Raw genomic sequence first — 20,090 nt, 5'->3', positions numbered from 1 at the left:
CAAAAAAAAAAAATGGTATTAGATACTCCATGGATAACATGAAGGTATTTAGTTACAGTGTTGTGGAAGAGATCCAAATGTTACTTTAAAAAGGAGACGGATAAATTACTTATTACATATGTATTACCTGAAGTTTCAGATTCCATTAAAACCATGTCCTCAATATAATTTAATATGTACAGGAGATGCATTTAATTTAATTGACTTTTTGGATCTTGCAGTTCAAAGATATATGGGGATGGAAATGCTGTTCCAAGGATTTTGAAATTTCTCAAATCTATTGATCTTCAAGAGCCACTACAAAAGAAATTCTGTTTTCCTCCCGTGAAGGATAACATCTCCCAGGACATTGACCATATTCTTGAAACTCTAAGCGCCTTGGCTGTTGATCTTGGTGGGACAAACCTCCGAGTTGCCATAGTCAGCATGAAGGTAAAATAACTCCTAAGGCCTTAACTTTATATCCCATAGGAAAAGTTGATTTTTTTTTTTTTTAAGTGTGGTTGGAATGTAGAACCAGAACTGATAAAAGAGCCTGTAATCCTTTGGCCACCAGAGTAATTTTTGGATCCATTTCAGTGGTTGCCTCACTATTTTACTAAGAACATTGTAAGGAGGAAAAGTCTCAGGGATTCCAAGGTAGTAGCCTTGAGTCGACTGTGAGGAACCCATTAGGTATTGGAGGAAGCATACGCCACCCAGGAGACCTGAAATTCTGTACTCGGTAACAGTTTGGAGCATGGAGTATGCTGCCTACTCTCCCTGTCCAGGGCGGGGATCTGCAAATGATGAAAGGAATTGCTTCTCCTCTTAAACATGATTTTAGTGGAAAACTGCCTACCTTCAGTCTCCTAACCAAATCATCACCATATGGACAGAGCCTCTCTAACGTACCAAATTGTCCCTGTTCAAATGATCTCTGATGACTCAGCAAGGAAGGATAAACCTCCCAGAAAAATCTTTGTTCGAAACCTTATAGGTATAAGAAGGCACAGGAGTCCATGAGAAATAGCAAGGGTTTTGAACAAAACAAGGTTGTTAAGATCCAATCGAAGCAAAACAAAACATGATTTTATCTGGTGAAGCCCAAAGTCCTCCTTTAGAAACACTTTTTAAAAAGTCGGAGTAGGGAGCTCCCTGGTGACAGAGCAGTTAGGGACTTGGTGGTGTCACTGTTGTGGCTCAGATTACTGCGGTGGCATGGGTTCGATCCCTGGCCTGGGAACTTCCACATGCTGGTGGCGTAGCCCTAAATAAATAAATAGATATTCCTAATAGAATATTTTCTCAACATGAACATGACGTATATTCCGTATCAGTGGCCAGCACACTCTGGGGTGGCATTTATAGAAGCATTCCCATTAAAATCAAGAGGAAAAGATGTATTTTTCTGCAACATTATTTAACTTAATTCTCAAAGTTATAAAGGGGGTAACGCAAGAAACAGCAGAAATGGCACTTGTGGATGGGGTAAAACAAAGTACATTATTTATGGACAATATGAATAAACCAACAAGCTTATAGAATTAATAAAACAATGGGGAGTTCCCGTCGTGGCGCAGTGGTTAACGAATCCGACTAGGAACCATGAGGTTTGGGGTTTGATCCCTGCCTCACTCAGTGGGTTAAGGATCCAGCATTGCCGTGAGCTGTGGTGTAGGTCACAGATGTGGCTCGGATCTGGCATTGCTGTTGCTGTGGTGTAGGTTGGCAACTACAGCTCTGATTCAACCCCTAGCCTGGGAACCTCCATATGCCTCAGGTGTGGCCCTAAAAAGCAAAAAAAAAAAAAAAAAGAAAAAGAAAAAAAGAAAATACACACACACACCCAGCTCCAGCCCATACTAATTAGATGCTGGCCAGGTGATTCTGGTGCACAGTGAAGGCTGAGAAGCACAGTAGGTTTATTTTTAATGACAGTCATTAGTGAGCTTTAACCCCTGTAAGTGGATAAAAATCCGTTAATAACAGAAGAATGGAAAAAGATCTTGTTGAGAACAACAGAACTTCTAAGAATAATCTAAACCAGAAAACTATGTAATATTGATAAAGAAAATTAGAAAACTACTGTAAAATATAAAGACTTGAAGAATACCCTGGGAGTTCCATTGTGCCTCAGTAGTTAACGAGCCCTAGTATCCATGAGGACGCGGGATCAATCCCTGGCCTCACTCAGTGGGTTAAGGACCCAGCATTGTCTCGAGCTGTGGTGTAGGTCACAGACTCGGTTTGGATCCTGAGTTGCTGTGGCTGAGGTGTAGGCTGGTGGCTACAGCTCGGATTAGACTCCTAGCCTGGAAAGCTTTGTATGCTGCGGGTATGGCCCTAAAAAGACCAAAAAAAAAAAAAAAGAAAAGAAAGAAAGAAAAATATCCTGGATGGGAATGCTTGTCAGCACTTTACAAAGTCAGTTGTAAGTTTAGCATAATTTCTGTCAACATTTCACTGAGGTTTATTTATTTATTTACTTTATTTTCCTTATACTGTACCTGCAGCATATGGATGTTCCCAGGCTAGGGGTTGAATCAGAACTGCAGCTGCCAGCATATGCCACAGCCACAGCAATGGGGGACCCTTAACCCAGAGTGAGGACAGGGATCGAACCCACATCCTCACAGACACTATGTCAGGTTCTTAACCCTCTAAGCTACAACAGGAACTCCTCAGTGAGGTTTTTTAGAGCTGAACAACGTACTGAAATTTACTGAAATAATGCAAGAAGAGCAAAGGAAAAAATTTAAAAGCAAGACTAATTGGGACTATCCCTGATTGGTATTAAAACGTATCACAGAGCCCAGTAATCTAAGCATCATAGTATATACCTTTATTGGCTTCATTATGGGAGATGATTAAAGCTTAATGACTGAGGATATTTATTTGATTGCTTCAGTATATAAACAAGGACATTTTGTCAACCTAAAAGAGTAAAATATGATTTTTTAATGAAGATTTAGGTGAGCCAATACTGACCTTATGCTTAAGAGAGGGGCACATCTGGGTGGCTGTGGAGTTGTCACTGCTTCAACGGCCACATGCCAGCCTGGCTTCCCAGGAAACGATGTGGGTGTGTCCCAGGGCTGGCCCAAGCCAGACAGTGTCCCCCTTGCCTAGCAGTCATCTAAATCAGCAGCACTGTCCTAGAGCAATGTCCGATCGACCTTAAAGAAGGTCAAAAGAGTCACTGTCTGCTTCTTAGCTAAGACCAGTGAGACACATCTGGTTTTCTCTTTTAGGGTGAAATAGTTAAGAAGTATACGCAGTTCAATCCTAAAACCTATGAGGAGAGGATTAATTTAATTCTACAGATGTGTGTAGAAGCCGCAGCAGAAGCTGTCAAACTGAACTGCCGGATTTTGGGAGTAGGTGAGATCGTGAATCCCACATCCAAGCAATGTTCATTTTAATGCACAAAGTTTGCTGAGCTGTGATGCGTGACGGAACGTGCAGTCACTATGTGTGTAGGTGGCTCCAGGTCCTGGAGCAGGGCCTTCAGCCGCAGCAGAAGCTGTCAAACTGAACTGCCGGATTTTGGGAGTAGGTGAGATCGTGAATCCCACATCCAAGCAATGTTCATTTTAATGCACAAAGTTTGCTGAGCTGTGATGCGTGACGGAACGTACAGTCACTATGTGTGTAGGTGGCTCCAGGTCCTGGAGCAGGGCCTTCCTGGGACCCCAGCGATCGCTATGGGAGAAGCAATGATGGCACTATCCGTCCAGGGGGAGCTCCAGGTTTAGCTCAGAACTGCCTTCCGTTTCCTTGCAGGCCCTGGTAATGTTTGTCTTAGGAGATCTGGGCTGAATTCCTTTATGTTGCAAGCCCAGAAAGTCGGCACACTTTTCTGAGGTGGCTCATTGGAATTATTTTCCTTGTGTTTGTGGTGGAGCTCAGGCATTTCCACAGGCGGCCGGGTAAATCCTCGGGAAGGAATTGTGCTGCATTCCACCAAACTGATTCAAGAATGGAACTCTGTGGATCTCAGGACCCCCCTGTCTGACACTTTGCATCTCCCCGTGTGGGTAGACAACGACGGCAACTGTGCCGCTCTGGCAGAAAGGAAATTTGGCCAAGGAAAGGGCCTGGAGAACTTCGTGACGCTTATCACAGGCACAGGTAAGAGGAGTAGAAGGCTGCCTCAGGAGCTCGAGGGTGTGCACCACTCAGCCAGGCACGTTGACACGTCTGCTTTCACGTCTGCTTTCGCCTTCGCTTGAGTTAGAGCCTGAAAGTGAGAGCTGAGGGCCCGCCCAGGACCTGGAGCCACCTGCATACACAGAGCTTGTACTTGACTCTGTGCTTCGTCTGCGGTCTTCTAAAGTCCCAGGAACTTGTCAGAGCTATTCAAAGCCCCCATTCCCCAAAGCTTCTCATTTCTTGGCTTTTTTCAAATTTTTTTTCCACGTTTTATTTATTTATTTATTTTTTATTTATTTTTTGGTCTTTTTGCCTTTTCTAGGGCCGCACCCGCAGCATATGGAGGTTCCCAGGCTAGGGGTCAAATTGGAGCTGTAGCCTCCGGCCTACACCACAGCCACAGCAACGCGGGATCCATCCGAGCTGCATCTGCGCTGCATGTCCAGCTGCTTCCGCAACCTACACCACAGCTCCCGGCAACGCCAGATCCTTAACCCACTGAGTGAGGCCAAGAATGGAACCCGCAACATTATGGTTCCTAGTCAGATTTGTCAACCACTAAGGCATGACGAGAACTCCACGTTTTAATTTTTTTATTAAAGTACAGTTGATTTACAGTGTTGTGCTGATTTCTGCTTATAGAGCAAAGAGACCCAGTCACACAATATACATATAGGCTCTTTCTTATATTATCTTCCTTTATGATCTATATGCCAAGAGACTGGATATAGTTCTCCGTGCTACACAGTAGGACCTCATTGCTTATCTTTTTTTTTTTTTTTTTGGCTTTTCTAGGGCTGCTCCTGCGGCATATGGAGTTCCCAGGCCAGGGGTCTAATCAGAGCTGTAGCCACCGGCCTATGCCAGAGCCACAGCAACGCGGGATCCATCCGACCTGAATCTGCACCCTATGTCTAGCTGCTTCTGCAATCTACACCACAGCTCACGGCAATGCCAGATCGTTAACCTACTGAGCAAGGCCAGGGATTGAACCCACAACCTCATGGTTCCTAGTCGGATTCATTTACCACTGCGCCACGACAGGAACTCCTCATTGCTTATCTATTCTAAGTGTAATCGTTTGCATCTATTACAAATCCCTTCCCCCCCTTGGCAGCCACAGTCTGTTCTGTCTCTGAGTCTCTTAATGTTTTGCAGCTTCTCATTTCTCATTCCCCAGCTTTTCCTCCCACTCGCTTTGGTTAATATGTCGTTTGCCCCAACTGTGGTCCATTGCCCTGGCAGCAGAGACCAAGAAATATACTTTGCTTTGAAATGTTTTTGACACGCTGTGGTAAATGGAATGACTGGCTTACAGGACCTGCTCTCCCCAGTATTCTGTGATAGTCTATATGGGAAAAGAATCTGAAAAAGAATGGATTGTGGATAACTGAATCACTTCATGGTACGCAGAAATGATCACAATACGGTAAATCAACACTACTTCAATAAAATTTTAAAAAATGAAAAAAATACATTTAAAAATGTTTCTGACAAGTGGCCCCTGGGTAGCTCCCTCTGCTCTCAGGGAGTTCAGAGGTGGGTGAGAGAAAGGCAAACCCCTCAGAGCTGGCCCTCCAGGAACCACCACAGTCTTTGAGAATAGGGTTTAGTATTAGCATCTGTATTGGGCATGGAGTCTGCTGTTCAAAGCCACTGCCAAGCTGAGGATGAGGGTAGCGGTGATGGGACCAGAAAATGCCAGAAATCTCTTATTAAGATTCAGCTGTTTTTTTCCTAATTAGTCCCTTGGTCATGGTAAACTTTCTCAGAGTTGCAAAAAAAGTTGATTCTGCCAGTTTATTCACTGCTTTGGTGGAAGGATGGACTTTTGGGGTTCTCTACTCTGCCCCTTTTGCTAATATCCCTTTTTTTTATTTCTCAAATGAATTTATCACATCTGTAGTTGTATAACGACCATGACAATCCAATTTCACAGGATTTCCATCCCATAACCCAAGCACATCCCCCCACCCCCCAAACTGTCTCCTCTGGAGACCATAAGTTTTTCAGTGTCTGTGAGTCAGCATCTGTTCTGCAAAGAAGTTCAGTCTGTCCTTTTTTTCGTATTCCACATGTCAGTGAAAGCATTTGATGTCGGTGTCTCATTGTATGGCTGACTTCACTTAGCATGATCATTTCTAGGTCCATCCATGTTGCTAAAAATGCTGGTATTTTGTTCCTTTTAATGGCTGAGTAATATTCCGTTGTGTATATGTACCACATCTTCTGGATCCACTCCTCTGTCAGACATTCAGGTTGTTTCCATGTCTTGGCTATTGTAAATAGTGCTGCAATGAACACTGGAGTACATGTGTCTTTGTGAGACATGGTTTTCTCTGGATAGATGCCCAGGAGTGGGATTGCTGGATCAAATGGTAATTCCATTTTTAGTTTTCTGAGGAATCTCCATCCTGCTTTCCACAGTGGTTGCACCAATTTACATTCCCACCAACAGCGTAATAGGGTTCCCTTTTCTCCATACCCTCTCCAGCACTTACTGTTTGTAGACTTTGATCATGGTATAAGGTAGTACCTCAGAGTAGTTTTGATTTGCATTTCTCTAATCATGAGTGATGTTGAGCATCTTTTCATGTGTTTTTTGGCCATCTGTTGTGTCTTCTTTGGAGAATTGTTGGTTTAGATCTTCTGCCCATTTTTTGATGGGGTTTGTTTTTTTGGTATGGAGCTGCAGAAGGTGTTTATAAATTTTGGAGATTAATCCCTTGTCAGTTGATTCACTTGCAAAGATTTTCTCCCATTCTGTGGGTTGTTTTTTTTTGTTTTGTTTAGGGTTTCCTTTGCTGTGAAGAAACTTTTAAGTTTGATTAGGTCCCATTTGTGTATTTTTGTTTTTATTGTCCAGTTTGTTTTTTAATGGAGGAAACAGATTCATCTAGTAAGTGTATGAGGCAGCACCTGATCCCATGTGTGCCTGACTTCAAAACTTGTTTGCTCTTAAACTCCACGTATACTGCCTCCCTCCAGGAAGCTCATGCACTTGTCTTAGGTTCATGGCAATTTTAGCAAGCTTGGATATCATTTCTAGTTCAGAGAGTAATAACCTGCAAATTACAGGGGCTGGGGTTAGGGAGTAGGTGCCACAAGAAGTAAGAGATGGCAGGACAGGAGTTCCCGTTGTGGTGCAGTGAAAATGAATCTGACTAGGAACCATGATGTTGTGGGTTCGATCCCTGGCCTTGCTTAGTGGGATCCCTGGCCTTGCTTAGTGGGTTAAGGATCCAGCGTTACTGTGAGCTGTGGTGTAGGCCAGCAGCTATAACTCTGATGTGACCCCTAGCCTGAGAACCTCCATATGCCGAAGGTGTGGCCCTATAAAGAAAAAGGAAAAAAAAAAAAAGAGAGAGATGGCAGGACAATTCCAAAATGTAGAGCCTGTTAAGGCAAAATGCCCTTTACTCTTTAGTAATGCCTCAATTCCATAACAAAAGATAGTCATTGATATTCATAATTATAGAATCATAGTGGGTTTTTTTTTGTTTTTTGTTTTTGTTTTTTGGCTGTGCCTGTGGCATGCAGAACTTCCTGGGCCAGGTATCAAACTCAGCCACCATATCAGCGACAAGAGTCCCAGTAATGGCAACACCAGATCCTTAACCTACTGAGCCACAAGGGAACTCCTGAATCATAGATTTTTAGACATGATGGTATTAAGTAGAAGCAAAATTGTATTTCGTATTCTCTAAGAAAAGAAGTGATACATAAGACCTTTTAGATTGTCTTTAGTTTCCCCCAAAAGCAGAGCCTGAGACAGGGATTTCGGTGGGGGTATTTTATTTTGGAGGTGATCCTGAGAGGCAGGAGTGAGGAAGTGGGAAGAGTGGAACAGAGCAGGAGAGACATCGGAGGATGCATTATCAAAATTGCCTTGAAGGTACTGGGGGTTCACGCAAACCAGAACCTCCCAGGAAGTCTGCCCAGTACCATCCAGAGTCATCTACTTAATCTGCTGGCTCCAGTCTCTCTTTGGTTGAGGGTTACCTCTGAGCAGTGTGCTTACATGGCTGTCAAGCTCTTACCTGTGTGTTGGAGAAGACTTTGGTGAGAACGGCAGCCGTGTGTGCCTGAGATGGTACCTTGCCGTCGCGAGGGGAGTCTGAGCTTGCAGGGACTGTCTGCCACAGCCATGGCAGACGTGAGCCCATAGCGAGCCAAGCAGATACAGGGCATCGGAAGACCAGCTAAAATTATTTCCATCCAAAATGGGAGTTCCCATCGTGGTTCAGTGGTTAACGAATCCGACTAGGAACCATGGGGTTGCGGGTTCAATCCCTGGCCTGGCTCAGTGGGTTAAGGATCTGGCGTTGCCATGAACTGTGGTGTAGGTCGCAGACACGGCTCGGATCCTAAGTTGTTGTGGCTGTGGTGTAGCCCTGTGGCTACAGCTCCGATTCGACCCCTAGCCTGGGAACCTCCATATGCCACGGGAACGGCCCTAGAAAAGGCAAAAAAAAAAAAAAAAGATTCCGGATAATGTTCTGGTTCTTAGTGTGTTTCAGCTGTCTAGGAAAGTAGACACTCCACAGAACCTTACATCCCAAAGCCTTGTAAGCGGAGGAGGCATTGCCACAGCAGTTTTTTGTTTCAGGTGCAGAGCCACCTCAGTAATTGTCATCTCTCCCTGTAGGAATTGGCGGAGGGATCATCCATCAGCATGAACTGATCCACGGAAGCTCCTTCTGTGCTGCAGAGCTCGGCCACATTGTGGTGTCCCTGGATGGCCCTGACTGTTCCTGTGGGAGCCATGGGTGTATTGAAGCCTATGCCTCTGGAATGGCCTTGCAGAGAGAAGCCAAAAAGCTACACGATGGTCAGTTTCTTTCAGCTGAGGAATTCAATCCCAAGTACTTCCCAGTATATGTGCCAAAGAGAGCGGATGGCTCAAGTCAGAACTTGCAACCTTTTCACTCCCTAGAGGAAAAGCGGGGTTCCCTCATACTGCAGCTCAGAGACTTCTTGGACCTGACCTGTATTAACACTCTTAGTCTCCAGCAGTGAAGGTGGACTGGGGTCTTGAGCTTCAGGACAGCAGGGGAGATTTCTTTGTTTTTTGTCATTATTTTTTTGCCTTTCAGAGCCGCACTCGTGGCATATGGAGGTTCCCGGGCTAGGGGTCGAATCAGAGCTACAGCTGCCGGCCTACACCACAGCCACAGCAACATGGGATCCATGTTGGGAACCTACACCACAGCTCACAGCAACGCCGGATCCTTCACCCCCTGAGCAAGGCTGGGGTCAAACCCGCATCCTCATGGATGCTAGTCGGGTTTGTTAGCTAGCCACGATGGGAATTCCAAGATTTCTTTCATTTTTGTTTTCTTGGCCCCTAGCCAAGAAAACCAGGTTGGGTGAGTCCTTAATACAGATTTTGATGGGGAATTAAATGGATGACAGTTTTTGAACTCTGAGAGGTGGATTCATTACAGCTATTTCTGGATATGTTAGAAAAGTCAGGATGTAGGTTAGTCCAGGGCAAGAGGGAGTCATTTAATGTCATTACAACATGATGTGTCAAGTGCAGTGAGAATGATGGCCAGGAAACTTAGATCCATATAGGAAGGACACCAGTGTTCCCTCCCCACCCTCTCCACACAGGGAAGGGAGCATTAGGGGGCAGCCCTGGGGTTTGAGAGTTAGAGGGTAAATGGAATTAGCGAGGCAAAGGTGGATGAGCAAGAGAGCACTTCCAAGCCCAGGAAACAGTGGTGTTGGTGCATAAAGGGTAAGGCTGGGTATAGTGCAGCTAGAAGTAAGCCAGGACCAGCAGCTAATGGAGTAGCTGCTGAAAATTTTTAGGGAAGACACAGATCAGAATTTTATTTTATTTTTGTCTTTTTGCCATTTCTTGGGCCAATTCCACAGCATATGGAGGTTCCCAGGCTAGGAGTCAAATTGGAGCTGTAGCCGCTGGCCTATGCCACAGCCACAGCAACGCGGGATCCGAGCCGCGTCTGCAACCTACACAACAGCTCACGGCAATGCCAGATCCTTAACCCACTGGGCCAGGCCAGGGATTGAACCCGCAACCTCATGGTTCTTAGTCGGATTCGTTAACCACTGAGCCACGACGGGAACTCCCACAGATCGGAATTTTAGACTCTTCACCAAACTGTAACCTGTGTTTTCTGGTGCCAAAATGGTAGCTGAGTGGAAGGATGGCTTTTAATGACATTTCTAGCATGACTTGCAATTTTCTGAAAGTGCTCCCTTTGGACAACTTTGGGGTTGGGAACATATGTGGAGGAACTGAGTTTGGCAGGTGGTGGCTGGGAACCAGGGGGACATCCAGGTGGCAATGGATAGGAGGCAGCTGGCTGCAGGGGGCTGCTGCTTGGGAGAGGTGAGTGGGCCCATGGTGGGGATGTGGAATCCTTGGCATTGAGGTGGTCATTCAGCCTGTGAATGAGACTTGGAGGGAGACAAGAGTTAAGAGTGGCATCCTCTGAAACATCAGCAGGGTAGGGAGGAAAACCAGGAAAGGGTAAAGTCACAGGAGCCAAAAAGGGAGTGTTTCAGGGAGACAGTAGTCAGCAGTGTTAAGTGCTGAGTAAGAGAAAACCAGAACAGGTCAATGGCTTTGACCATGAGAAAAGGTATCATTTGAAACCCCGAAAACAGTGAATTTTTTTTTTGCTTTTTAGGGCTGCACTGGCAGCATATGGAGGTTCCCAGGCTAGGGGTCGAATCAGAGCTGTAGCTGCCACAGCCACTCGGGAACCGAGCCTCATCTGCAATCTACACCTCAGCTCATGGCAATGCCGGATCCTTAACCCCCTGAGCAAGGCCAGGGATCGAACCTGCATCCTCTTGGTTCCTAGTCGGATTCCTTTCCACTGCGCCACAACAGGAACTCCCCAGTGGCGATTTTTAACCTTTCTTTTATCCTCACCCCTGCTAAGAAGCCTAAACGATTAGACACTTTCCTAATCATTCTACCCCATGATACTATAATACCATAGATATGTTGTTTATCCATTTATGAACTGTCTGTCCGAAAAGGCTAAGAATTTTTTTGCCTCCAAGAACCAACTTTCACCCCCCGCCTCCCCGTGGGGGTGAATGCATGTCTGAAGAAGTTCAGTCAAGGAGTTCCTGTCTGACTAGTAACCATGAGGTTGCGGGTTCGATCCCTGGCCTTGCTCAGTGGGTTAAGGATCCGGTGTTGCTGTGAGCTGTGGTGTAGGTCACAGATGGGGCTCAGATCCCGCGTTGCTGTGGCCCTGGTGTAGGCCAGTGGCTACAGCTCCCATTAGACTCCTAGTCTGGGAACTCCACATGCCGCAAGAGCGGCCATAGAAGAGACAAAAAAAAAAAAAGTTCAGTCAAGTAGTGGGAACAGGAGCCTAACAACCCTGAGTTAGGAGAGAAGAGGGAGGAGGCATGGCACCTGTGAGCGCATACAGATGGAAAGGAGATGGGGAAATGGAATTGAGGGTTGAGAACACAGGAGAGGGAAGGGTGGTGGAGAAAGGCTCAGGAGGGGAAAGAGATGAGCGGCAAAGCCTGGGTGGAGGGTGCAAGAGGGGGAAGCAGCGAGGCTGTGCAAACACAGACCTGTTTGCAAGCAGGTGCAGAAAAGGAGGGGTGTTCCTGCCTGCAGGTATCCTTTATCTGAGAGGTCAGAAATAGCGAAATCTTTTGGTTGTGGAGGCGGGGGTAGAAGGTTTGAGGAGATGAAGGCTGAGAAGGGGCAGTGAGCGGGAATGGGGAGAGAGAGTGGTCAGAGCAGCTGTGAGGGGTCCTGGACGATAGGAGACCACCACGTGGTATCTAGGTACCCTCTGCTTGGTTGGAATCATCTCCCATCAGTAACAGCAGCTTGATCTGGGTTGGTAACTGGCAGAGTGAGGGGCAGAAAGGCAGAGACTGTAGATAACAGAGATTATCTACCGTTCATTTAGCATTTACTGTGGCCAGCACTTAACTGAGTTCTTGATGTCATTTTCTCATTTAATCCCTAAAAGAATCCCGCGAGGGTAGTATAATATTACCCCGGCCTTCGAAGTGTGTGGAGGGGACGTGACATGGACAGGGTAGTGCGGCCAGTGGTGGCAGAGCTGGCAGCTGAACCAGGTCTTAAGCACTGCTGCACCTTCCTGCCCTGTTGGACCCTGGCAAGTAATGCAGCTTCGCCTTGGGACAGATAAGGAGGGAGATGACGGCAGAGGAGTTCCGGTAATTTGGGATTTGAAAAAATGCTTCAAAACTCTGTTTCATACGGAAGAGAGGAGGGAGGGAGGCTCTGGTCCGAGTTGAGGGTTTTGCCGTTAGGGAAGTTTTGGGTGATGTATAACCAGGCAGCAAGAGGGCAGCAGAGGCCTGTGGCAAAGGTACGTGGATGGGAGGGCTCGCTGCCCACAGGCACAGTTGTGAGCTTGGCCTCCCCACAGGGCGGCCACAGAATGACGGCTGCTTCTCACTTCTGCTTAAACAGAAGACCAGCTCTTGGTGGAAGGGATGTCCGTGCCCAAAGACGAAGCTGTGGGCGCGCTCCATCTCATCCAAGCTGCGAAACTTGGCAATGCGAAGGCCCAGAGCATCTTGAGGACAGGTGAGCATGCAGCACTGGGCAGCTCTGGTGAGCGGCTCGGGGTGGTGGGGGGAGCCCTTAGATGCCCAGCTGCCCTCAGGACCAGTGCTCTGGAATGTCTGTCCGAAAGTAATTTCTCTTTCTTCTTTTTTTGCATTTTAGGGCTACACTGGCATATGGAGGTTCCCAGGCTAGGGGTCGAATCAGAGCTACAGCTGCTGGCCTACACCACAGCCACAACAGTGCGGGATCGGAGCCGTGTCTGTGACCTACACCACAGCTCATGGCAACGCCGGATCCTTAACCCACTGAGCGAGGCCAGGGATTGAACCCGCATCCTCATGGATCCTAGGCGGATGGTTAACCGCTGAGCCATAAAGGGAACTTGCAGTAATTTCCCTACTTACTGAGACAAGCAAAAGTCTAGAGCCATACCACCCTGAACGCGCCCAATCCCATCTGATCCCTGAAGCTGAGCAGGGTCGAGCCTGGTTAATTTTGGATGGGAGACAAACAAAAGGAATTGCATTGAAGGTATTCAGCAGCATTGCCTTTTAAAAATTTTATTTACTTATTTAAAAGTATATTGATTTACAATGTTGTGCCAATTTCTGCTATACAGCAAAGTGACTCATTCATACATATATATACACACACATACACATTCTTTAAGGAAAAAAAAATACTATTTCCCATCATGGTTTATCCCAAGAGCTCTCATGGCAGGACACATGAGTTCCCAGGGAGGTGTGGGCTCCTCAGGTGGCACTCAGTTGCAAGGCTGTCCACCTCGGCAATCTCTGGGGGGGACTCTTTGTTTTTGTTTTACGACTGTGCAAAAACTACTTGTTCATTTTCTGGGAATTTAGAGAAATAGAGGAGAGTGAGAAAAAGTATCTTTTGGCTTTACCATTCAGAGATAGCAACTATTAACATTTCCTTCCAATCATTTTTTTTAACATAGATCACATAGTACATACACAGTTTTTTACCCAGCTTTTTTCATTTCAGAGCATCCCATGACCATCTTTTTATCTTAAGGATAAGTCATAAATAGCTTTAGAAGTACAGCTTCCTATGAGGTAATGCAAACGAACTGTTCCTGGCCAGTGCTCTTTTCACTTCCTCTTTGACTTTTTTCTTTCTTTCTTTTTTTTTTTTTTTTTAATGGCTGCAGCCACAGCATATGGAAGATGCAATGCGGGATCCTTTAACCTACTGTGTCAGGCCAGGGATTGAACTCATGCCTCCACAGCAACCTGAGCTGCTGCAGTCAAAGTCTTAACCCACTGCACCACAATGCGAACTTCCCTGTCGGGCTTTAAATTTGGCTCTCTCCTAGATTTTTTTTTTTGCGCTTTTTAGGGCTGCACTTGCGGCATATGGAGGTTCCCAGGAATAGGGGTTGAATCGGAACTACAGCTGCCGGCCTACACCAGGGCCACAGCAATGCGAGATCCGAGCTGCATCTGCGACCTACACCACAGCTCATGGCAACACCATATCCTTTACCCACTGGGCAAGGCCAGGGGTCGAAACTGCTACCTCATGGTTCCTAGTTGGATTCGTTTCCACTGGGCCATGACAGGAACTCCTAGAAACTTTTTTTTTTTTTTTTGGCTCTGCCAGGGATTGACCCCATGCCACAGCAGCTCCCCAAGCTGCTGCAGTGACATCACCAGATTCTCAACCCACGGCACCCAAAGGGACCTCCACAACTTACTGTAATTTTTGTTTTCCTGTAGCTGGAACAGCTTTAGGTCTGGGGGTTGTGAACATCCTCCACACCATGAATCCCTCCCTTGTGATCCTCTCTGGAGTCCTAGCCAGTCACTACATCCACACTGTCAAAGATGTCATCCGCCAGCAAGCCCTGTCCTCGGTTCAGGACGTGGACGTGGTGGTTTCAGATTTGGTGGAACCCGCCCTGCTTGGTGCCGCCAGCATGGTCCTGGACTACACAACTCGCAGGATCTACTAGGCTTCCCGGCAGTGGACATGGACCAAGACTCAAGAGCTCCTTGGTGGAATCAGGTTGTCTTCTAGATGAGCATTTCTTAAAAAAGCAAATTTGGTACTTAGATTTGTTATTTGGCAGGTGACTTTGGCAGGGACGTTGTTGCTTTTAGTCTCCTCTTCCAAAGTCCCTCTCTTCCCAACCCCCACTTTTGTAGCTGCTGCTCTTTCTGGGGTCCTTTCAGCTCAAACCTTGGAGGGACCAGTCACCATCTTCTGTACCAAAAGGAGCTGCAACAGTAGATGAGGAAGCCTTAGGACGCTGCTTTCCAGATGTAGCGCTTAGACCTACAGGCCTTGCTGGGGTGTGACCTTGATACCAGCGTTTGGCTCATTAATCCTTCTTCCTCTGACCCTAAATTCAGGACACATAAATGGATCGAGTCAGGGAACAGAAGGAAATCGCATCATGAAAGGCTTATGTAAACTTTGTAAAGACCGTTTTATCAAGGTATTTTTTTTTTTACAATGCACCATTTGAAAAGCTTTGACATACGTACATACCTGTAAAACCATGACCACAATTAAGACTCAGATGAACTCCTCCACCCCCACGTGACACCTGTCGAAAGATGTTATTTGCTAGTACTCTTGCAGAACCTTGAGCAACGTTATTGACCTTGTCCTTACCTTCTTAAGGACAGCTGAGAAGCCACTAAGACTTAGAGCCTCTGAAAGATTAGCCTTCCCAGGAGTTGCCACTGTCACGCAGTGGGTTAAGAATCTGACTGCAGCAGCTTGGGTCTCTGTGGAGGTGCAGGTTTGATCCCTGGCCAGTCACAGTGGGTTAAAGGATCTGGAGTTGCCATACCTGTCGCTTGGATTCAGTCCTTGGCCCTGGAACTTCCATATGCCACGGGTGCAGCCATTTAAAAAAAAGAAAAAAAAATTAACCATCCCCTATTTTTTGCTCCTGAAAAATAGACACCTCTCTCTTCAATAGCTTCTCATACTATGTGGAATGTGACCTTAGCGTGTTGATTAAAGCAGTGTTTGTTGTGTGTCAGACCTAGAGGCCACATCTGTGAATCTGGATTCTGGCTAAGTGAGATTCCATGCTCGCACTGGTGTCAAGTTACAAAAGCCAAGGTGCTTGCTATAAATATCAACCTGGAAGAAATACTAATAGCCACCATTTCTTAAGTGCCTACTGTGTGCCAGGCTCTGAACTTGGTGCTTCATATACATTATTCTAAATTCTTACAATGAGTAAGGCAGGTATTTTTAATTCCCATTTTATAGAACCCCAAACCAAGTTTTTAAGTGGCACGCCGAAAGCCATGTGGCTAGTCTTAGAGACACCGTTTGATCTGGGGTCCCTCTGTGCTTTTTCTGCTACGCCACACAACCTCTACTCATATCAAAAATTTTCAAAGTGCAAATATATTCAAATTTACTCCAGGCTACCAAAAGCTTTCACAAGAATATCTCATTAGCAGATGAAGTGTTTTATCCCTGACACCATCTCTCAGTGGTGAAGTGAATCATATTTCTGTAGGATGTGGAAATTTTGCCAGTGCCGTATTTGGTCTAGTGACAGATTTTTATGGGTACTTTTTGATGATGTAAAAAAGCGTATGCATATGTTTTCCAGATTGTTATTTTAGGAAAACCTGAAGGTTTCTATAACACATTGTTTCAGTGTTAGCATATAAAACAATCAAGATTGCATTTGAAGTATTTCCTTCCTGGTGGGTTAATGTGAAAAGATAGGTTGATTGACTCCTACAACTCTATCAGCTCTGATCATCTCCAGGACCTGGTTATGGTTGAAACATTCCACGTCGATTCCTGGGAAGGAAGCTATCTGGCTTGGCTTCTCAGTGTCTGGCGCAAGTTGGTGTACTGTGAAGGGGCATTAGTCATTGTGTTGTGTAGACAGTTGTGTTGCTACCAAGTTTCACACCAAATATTTGGAAGAATGGTATTGAATCTAAAGCCAAATCTTAGTTTTTATTAAATTCGTGGAAAGGCTAATATATTCCAACATAATTATTACATATAATTAAGTGATCACATCTTAATTTATTTTAATGTACATATGTTACTATTCTGAGCCACGTTCTAAAGAAAAAATAAATGTGGAAATTCCGACATTTTTGTATTTTGTTTTTGTTCTTAATTAACTCATTAGCTAAAAGCATTTCCCTTCCCCGAAGGGATTTATTTGTTGCGTTGCTTACTTTTTGAAGGTCATGTAACTTCTGTAAGGCATTTAATATGAACAACTCCCCCAAAAAAACCTTTGATCATAGAAAGCATGGGTATATAACTTTAAAATATATATATATTGCAAAATGATCACCACCCTGTCTAGCTAACATGGTTACCATACGTAGTTTTTTTTCCTTGTGATGATAACTTTTAAGATCTACTTTTATAGCAACTTTCAAATATGCCATGTAGTGTTAGCAACTGTAGTCACTAGGCTGTACATTTTCATGACTTACTCTACAACTGGAAGTTTGTACCTTGAGGCCATCTTCACTCACTGCATCCACTTCCCCATCCCCTGCTTCTGTCAACCACCAATCTGGTCTCTTATCTATGAGCTTGGTTCTGGGGTTTTTTTTTAGATTCTACAGAGAAGTGAGATCATATGGTATTTGTCTTTCTTAGTCTGACTTATTTCACTTAGTGTAATGCCCTCAAGGTCTGTCTGTTTCACAGGTGGCAAGATTTTTTTTTTTTCCTAGTCTTTTTAGGGCTGCACTCTCAGCATATGAAAGTTCCCAGGCTAGGGGTGGGACTGGAGCCGCCACAACCATAGCCATGCTAGATCTGAGCCACGTCTCCAACCTACATCGTAGCTCACGACAACGCTGGATCCTTAACCCACAGAGTGAGGCAAGGGATCAAACTCACATCCTCATGGATGCTAGTCAGGTTCATTACCGCTGAGCCACAGTGGAACTGCCAAGATTTCATTTTTTTTATGGTTGAATACTATACTGCTGTATATATACTTACATATTTCCTTTATCCATTCATTCTTTGATGGACATTTAGGTGGTTTTCATGTCTTGGCTATGTAAATAATGCTGCATAAAAGGGTGCATGTATCTTTTTGAGTTGATGTTTTTCTTTTCAGATAAATACTCAAAAGTGGAACTGCTGGATCATATGGTAGTTCCATTTAAAATTTTTTGAGGGACCTCTATACTGTTTTCCATAGTGGCTGCACCAATTTACATGCCCAAACAGTGCACAAGGTTCCCTTTCTCCACCACTTGTTATTTCTTATCTCTTTTATAATAGCCATTCTAACTTTTTTTTTTTTGGTCTTTTTGGTCTTTTTGCCTTTTCTAGGGCCGCACCCATGGCATATGGAGGTTCCCAGGCTTGGGGTCCAATTGGAGTTGTAGCTGCCAGCCTACGCCAGAGCCACAGCAATTCGGGATCCAAGCCGCATCTGCAAACTGCACCACAGCTCAGAGCAACACCGGATCCTCAACCCACTGAGCAAGGCCAGGGATCAAACTGCAACCTCATGGTTCCTAGTCGGATTCATTAACCACTGAGCCACGACAGGAACTCCTATAATAGCCATTCTAAGAAAGGTGACATCTCATTGTGGTTTATCCAAAAAAACAAAAAAATTTTTTTGTCCTTTTTAGGGCTGCACCTGCAACACAGGGAAGTTCCCAGGCTAGAGGCTGAATTGGAGCTACAGCTGCTGGCCTATGCCACAGCCACAGCCATGCCAGATCCGAGCTACATCTGCGACCTACACCACAGCTCATGGCAACACCAGATCCTGAACCCACTGAGGAAGGTTGGGGATTGAACCCATATCCTCATGGATAGGAGTCAGGTTCGTTTCCACCCAGCCACCATGGGAACTCTTGATTGTGGTTTTGATTTTTATTTTCCTTGATGTTTATTGATGTTGAGCACCTTTTCCTTTACCCTACTGGCTTCTTTGGAAATTGTCTCTTCAGATCTTCTGCTTATTTTTAAACTGGACTGTTTTTATGCTATTGAATTTTAAGAGTTCTTCATATACGTGGATATGAACCTTTATCAGATAAATGATTTGCGGACATTTTCTGCCTTTCAGTAGGTTGTTTTTTCATTTTGTTGATGGTTTCTTTTTAAACTTGATGTAGTCCCACTTATTTTTGCTCTTGTTGCCTTTGCTTTTGATGTCCAATCCCCCAAAATCATCACAAGATGGATGTCAGGGAGCTTACTGTGTGTTTTCTTCTAGGATTATTATGGCTTCAGGCCTTCCAGTCAAGTCTTAAATCCATTTGGAGGTGATTTTTGTGTATGGTGTAAGGTAATGGTCCAGTTTTCCCCATACCATTTACTGAAGTGACTGTCCTTTCCCCATTGTATATTCTTAGCTCCTTTGTCATAAATTAATTGACCATATATGTAGTAGGTTTATTTCTGGGCTCCCTACTCTTCGATTGATCTGTGTGTCTTTTTATGCCACTGTCATACTGTTTTGATGACTACAGCTGTGTAATATGGTGTGAAATCAAGGCAGGTGATACCTTTAGCTTTGTTCTCTCAAGATTGCTTTGGCTATTGGGCATCTTTTGTATTTATATGCAAATTTTAGGACTGTGTGTTCTAGTTTTGTGAAAAATGCCACTGGAAGTTTGATAGGGACTACACTGAATTTGTAGATTGCTCTGGATAGTATGGACATTTTATTTTTATTTTTTTTGTCTTTTTGCTATTTCTTGGGCCGCTCCCGCGGCATATGGAGGTTCCCAGGCTAGGGGTCGAATCGGAGCTGTAGCCTACGCCACAGCCACAAGCAATGCAAGATCCAAGCCTCATCTGCGACCTACACCACAGCTCATGGCAATGCCAGATCCTTAACCCACTGAGCGAGGCCAGGGATCAAACCCACAACCTCATGGTTTCTAGTCAAGGATTTGTTTCCACTGAGCCACAATGGGAACTCCAGTATGGACATTTTAACAATATTAACTCTTCCAATCCTTAAGCATGGGGGTCTGTTTTTGTCTTCGGTTTCTTCATTGGGTGTCCGAAAGTTTTCACTGTACAGTTCTTTCACCTCCTTGGTTAAGTTTATTCCTAAGTATCTCATCCTTTTTGATGAAATGGTAATGGGATTATTTTCTTGATTTCTCTTTCTGATAGTCCATTATTAGTGTACAGAGATGGAAAAAGATTTCTGTATACTGATTTTGTATCCTGCAACTTAATTCATTTATTCCAACAGTTTTTTGGTGGACTCCTTGGGGTTTGCTATATATAAAATCATGTCATCTAAAAATAGTTTTAGGAAGTTCCTGTGGCTCAGCAGGTTAAGAACCCAGGCAGTGGAGTTTGCCTTGTGGCTCAGTGGTTAATGAACCTGACTAGGATCCATGAGGACACGAGTATGATCCCTGGCCTTGCTCAGTAG

The 20,090-nt window shown here is 44.9% G+C and overlaps 1 protein-coding gene across 4 annotated transcripts in view; it reads left to right on the top strand.

Annotated features, from left to right (window-relative positions):
* The window catches only part of GNE (glucosamine (UDP-N-acetyl)-2-epimerase/N-acetylmannosamine kinase), a 67,687-nt gene extending 50,890 nt beyond the window's left edge, over window positions 1–16,797 (top strand). For 3 of the 4 annotated variants that reach the window (XM_047767916.1, XM_047767918.1, XM_047767917.1), the window contains exons 7-12: window positions 222–432; window positions 3,234–3,363; window positions 3,892–4,113; window positions 8,783–8,965; window positions 12,590–12,706; window positions 14,431–16,797. In XM_047767916.1, coding sequence (XP_047623872.1) covers window positions 222–432; window positions 3,234–3,363; window positions 3,892–4,113; window positions 8,783–8,965; window positions 12,590–12,706; window positions 14,431–14,666 — 1,099 coding nt within the window. In that variant the 3' untranslated portion in view covers window positions 14,667–16,797. Of the gene's footprint in view, window positions 1–221; window positions 433–3,233; window positions 3,364–3,891; window positions 4,114–8,782; window positions 8,966–12,119; window positions 12,331–12,589; window positions 12,707–14,430 lie in introns of those variants that run through there. The other variant, XR_007133252.1, reaches the window with a different exon arrangement.
* The last annotated feature ends 3,293 nt before the right edge of the window (window positions 16,798–20,090 follow it).

This window comes from Phacochoerus africanus, chromosome 2, assembly GCF_016906955.1.
Source record: "Phacochoerus africanus isolate WHEZ1 chromosome 2, ROS_Pafr_v1, whole genome shotgun sequence".
In the NCBI taxonomy this organism is placed as follows: Eukaryota; Metazoa; Chordata; class Mammalia; order Artiodactyla; family Suidae; genus Phacochoerus; species Phacochoerus africanus.
Note: the sequence above shows the minus strand (reverse complement) of the source record. Positions and strands in the feature narration are given on the sequence as shown.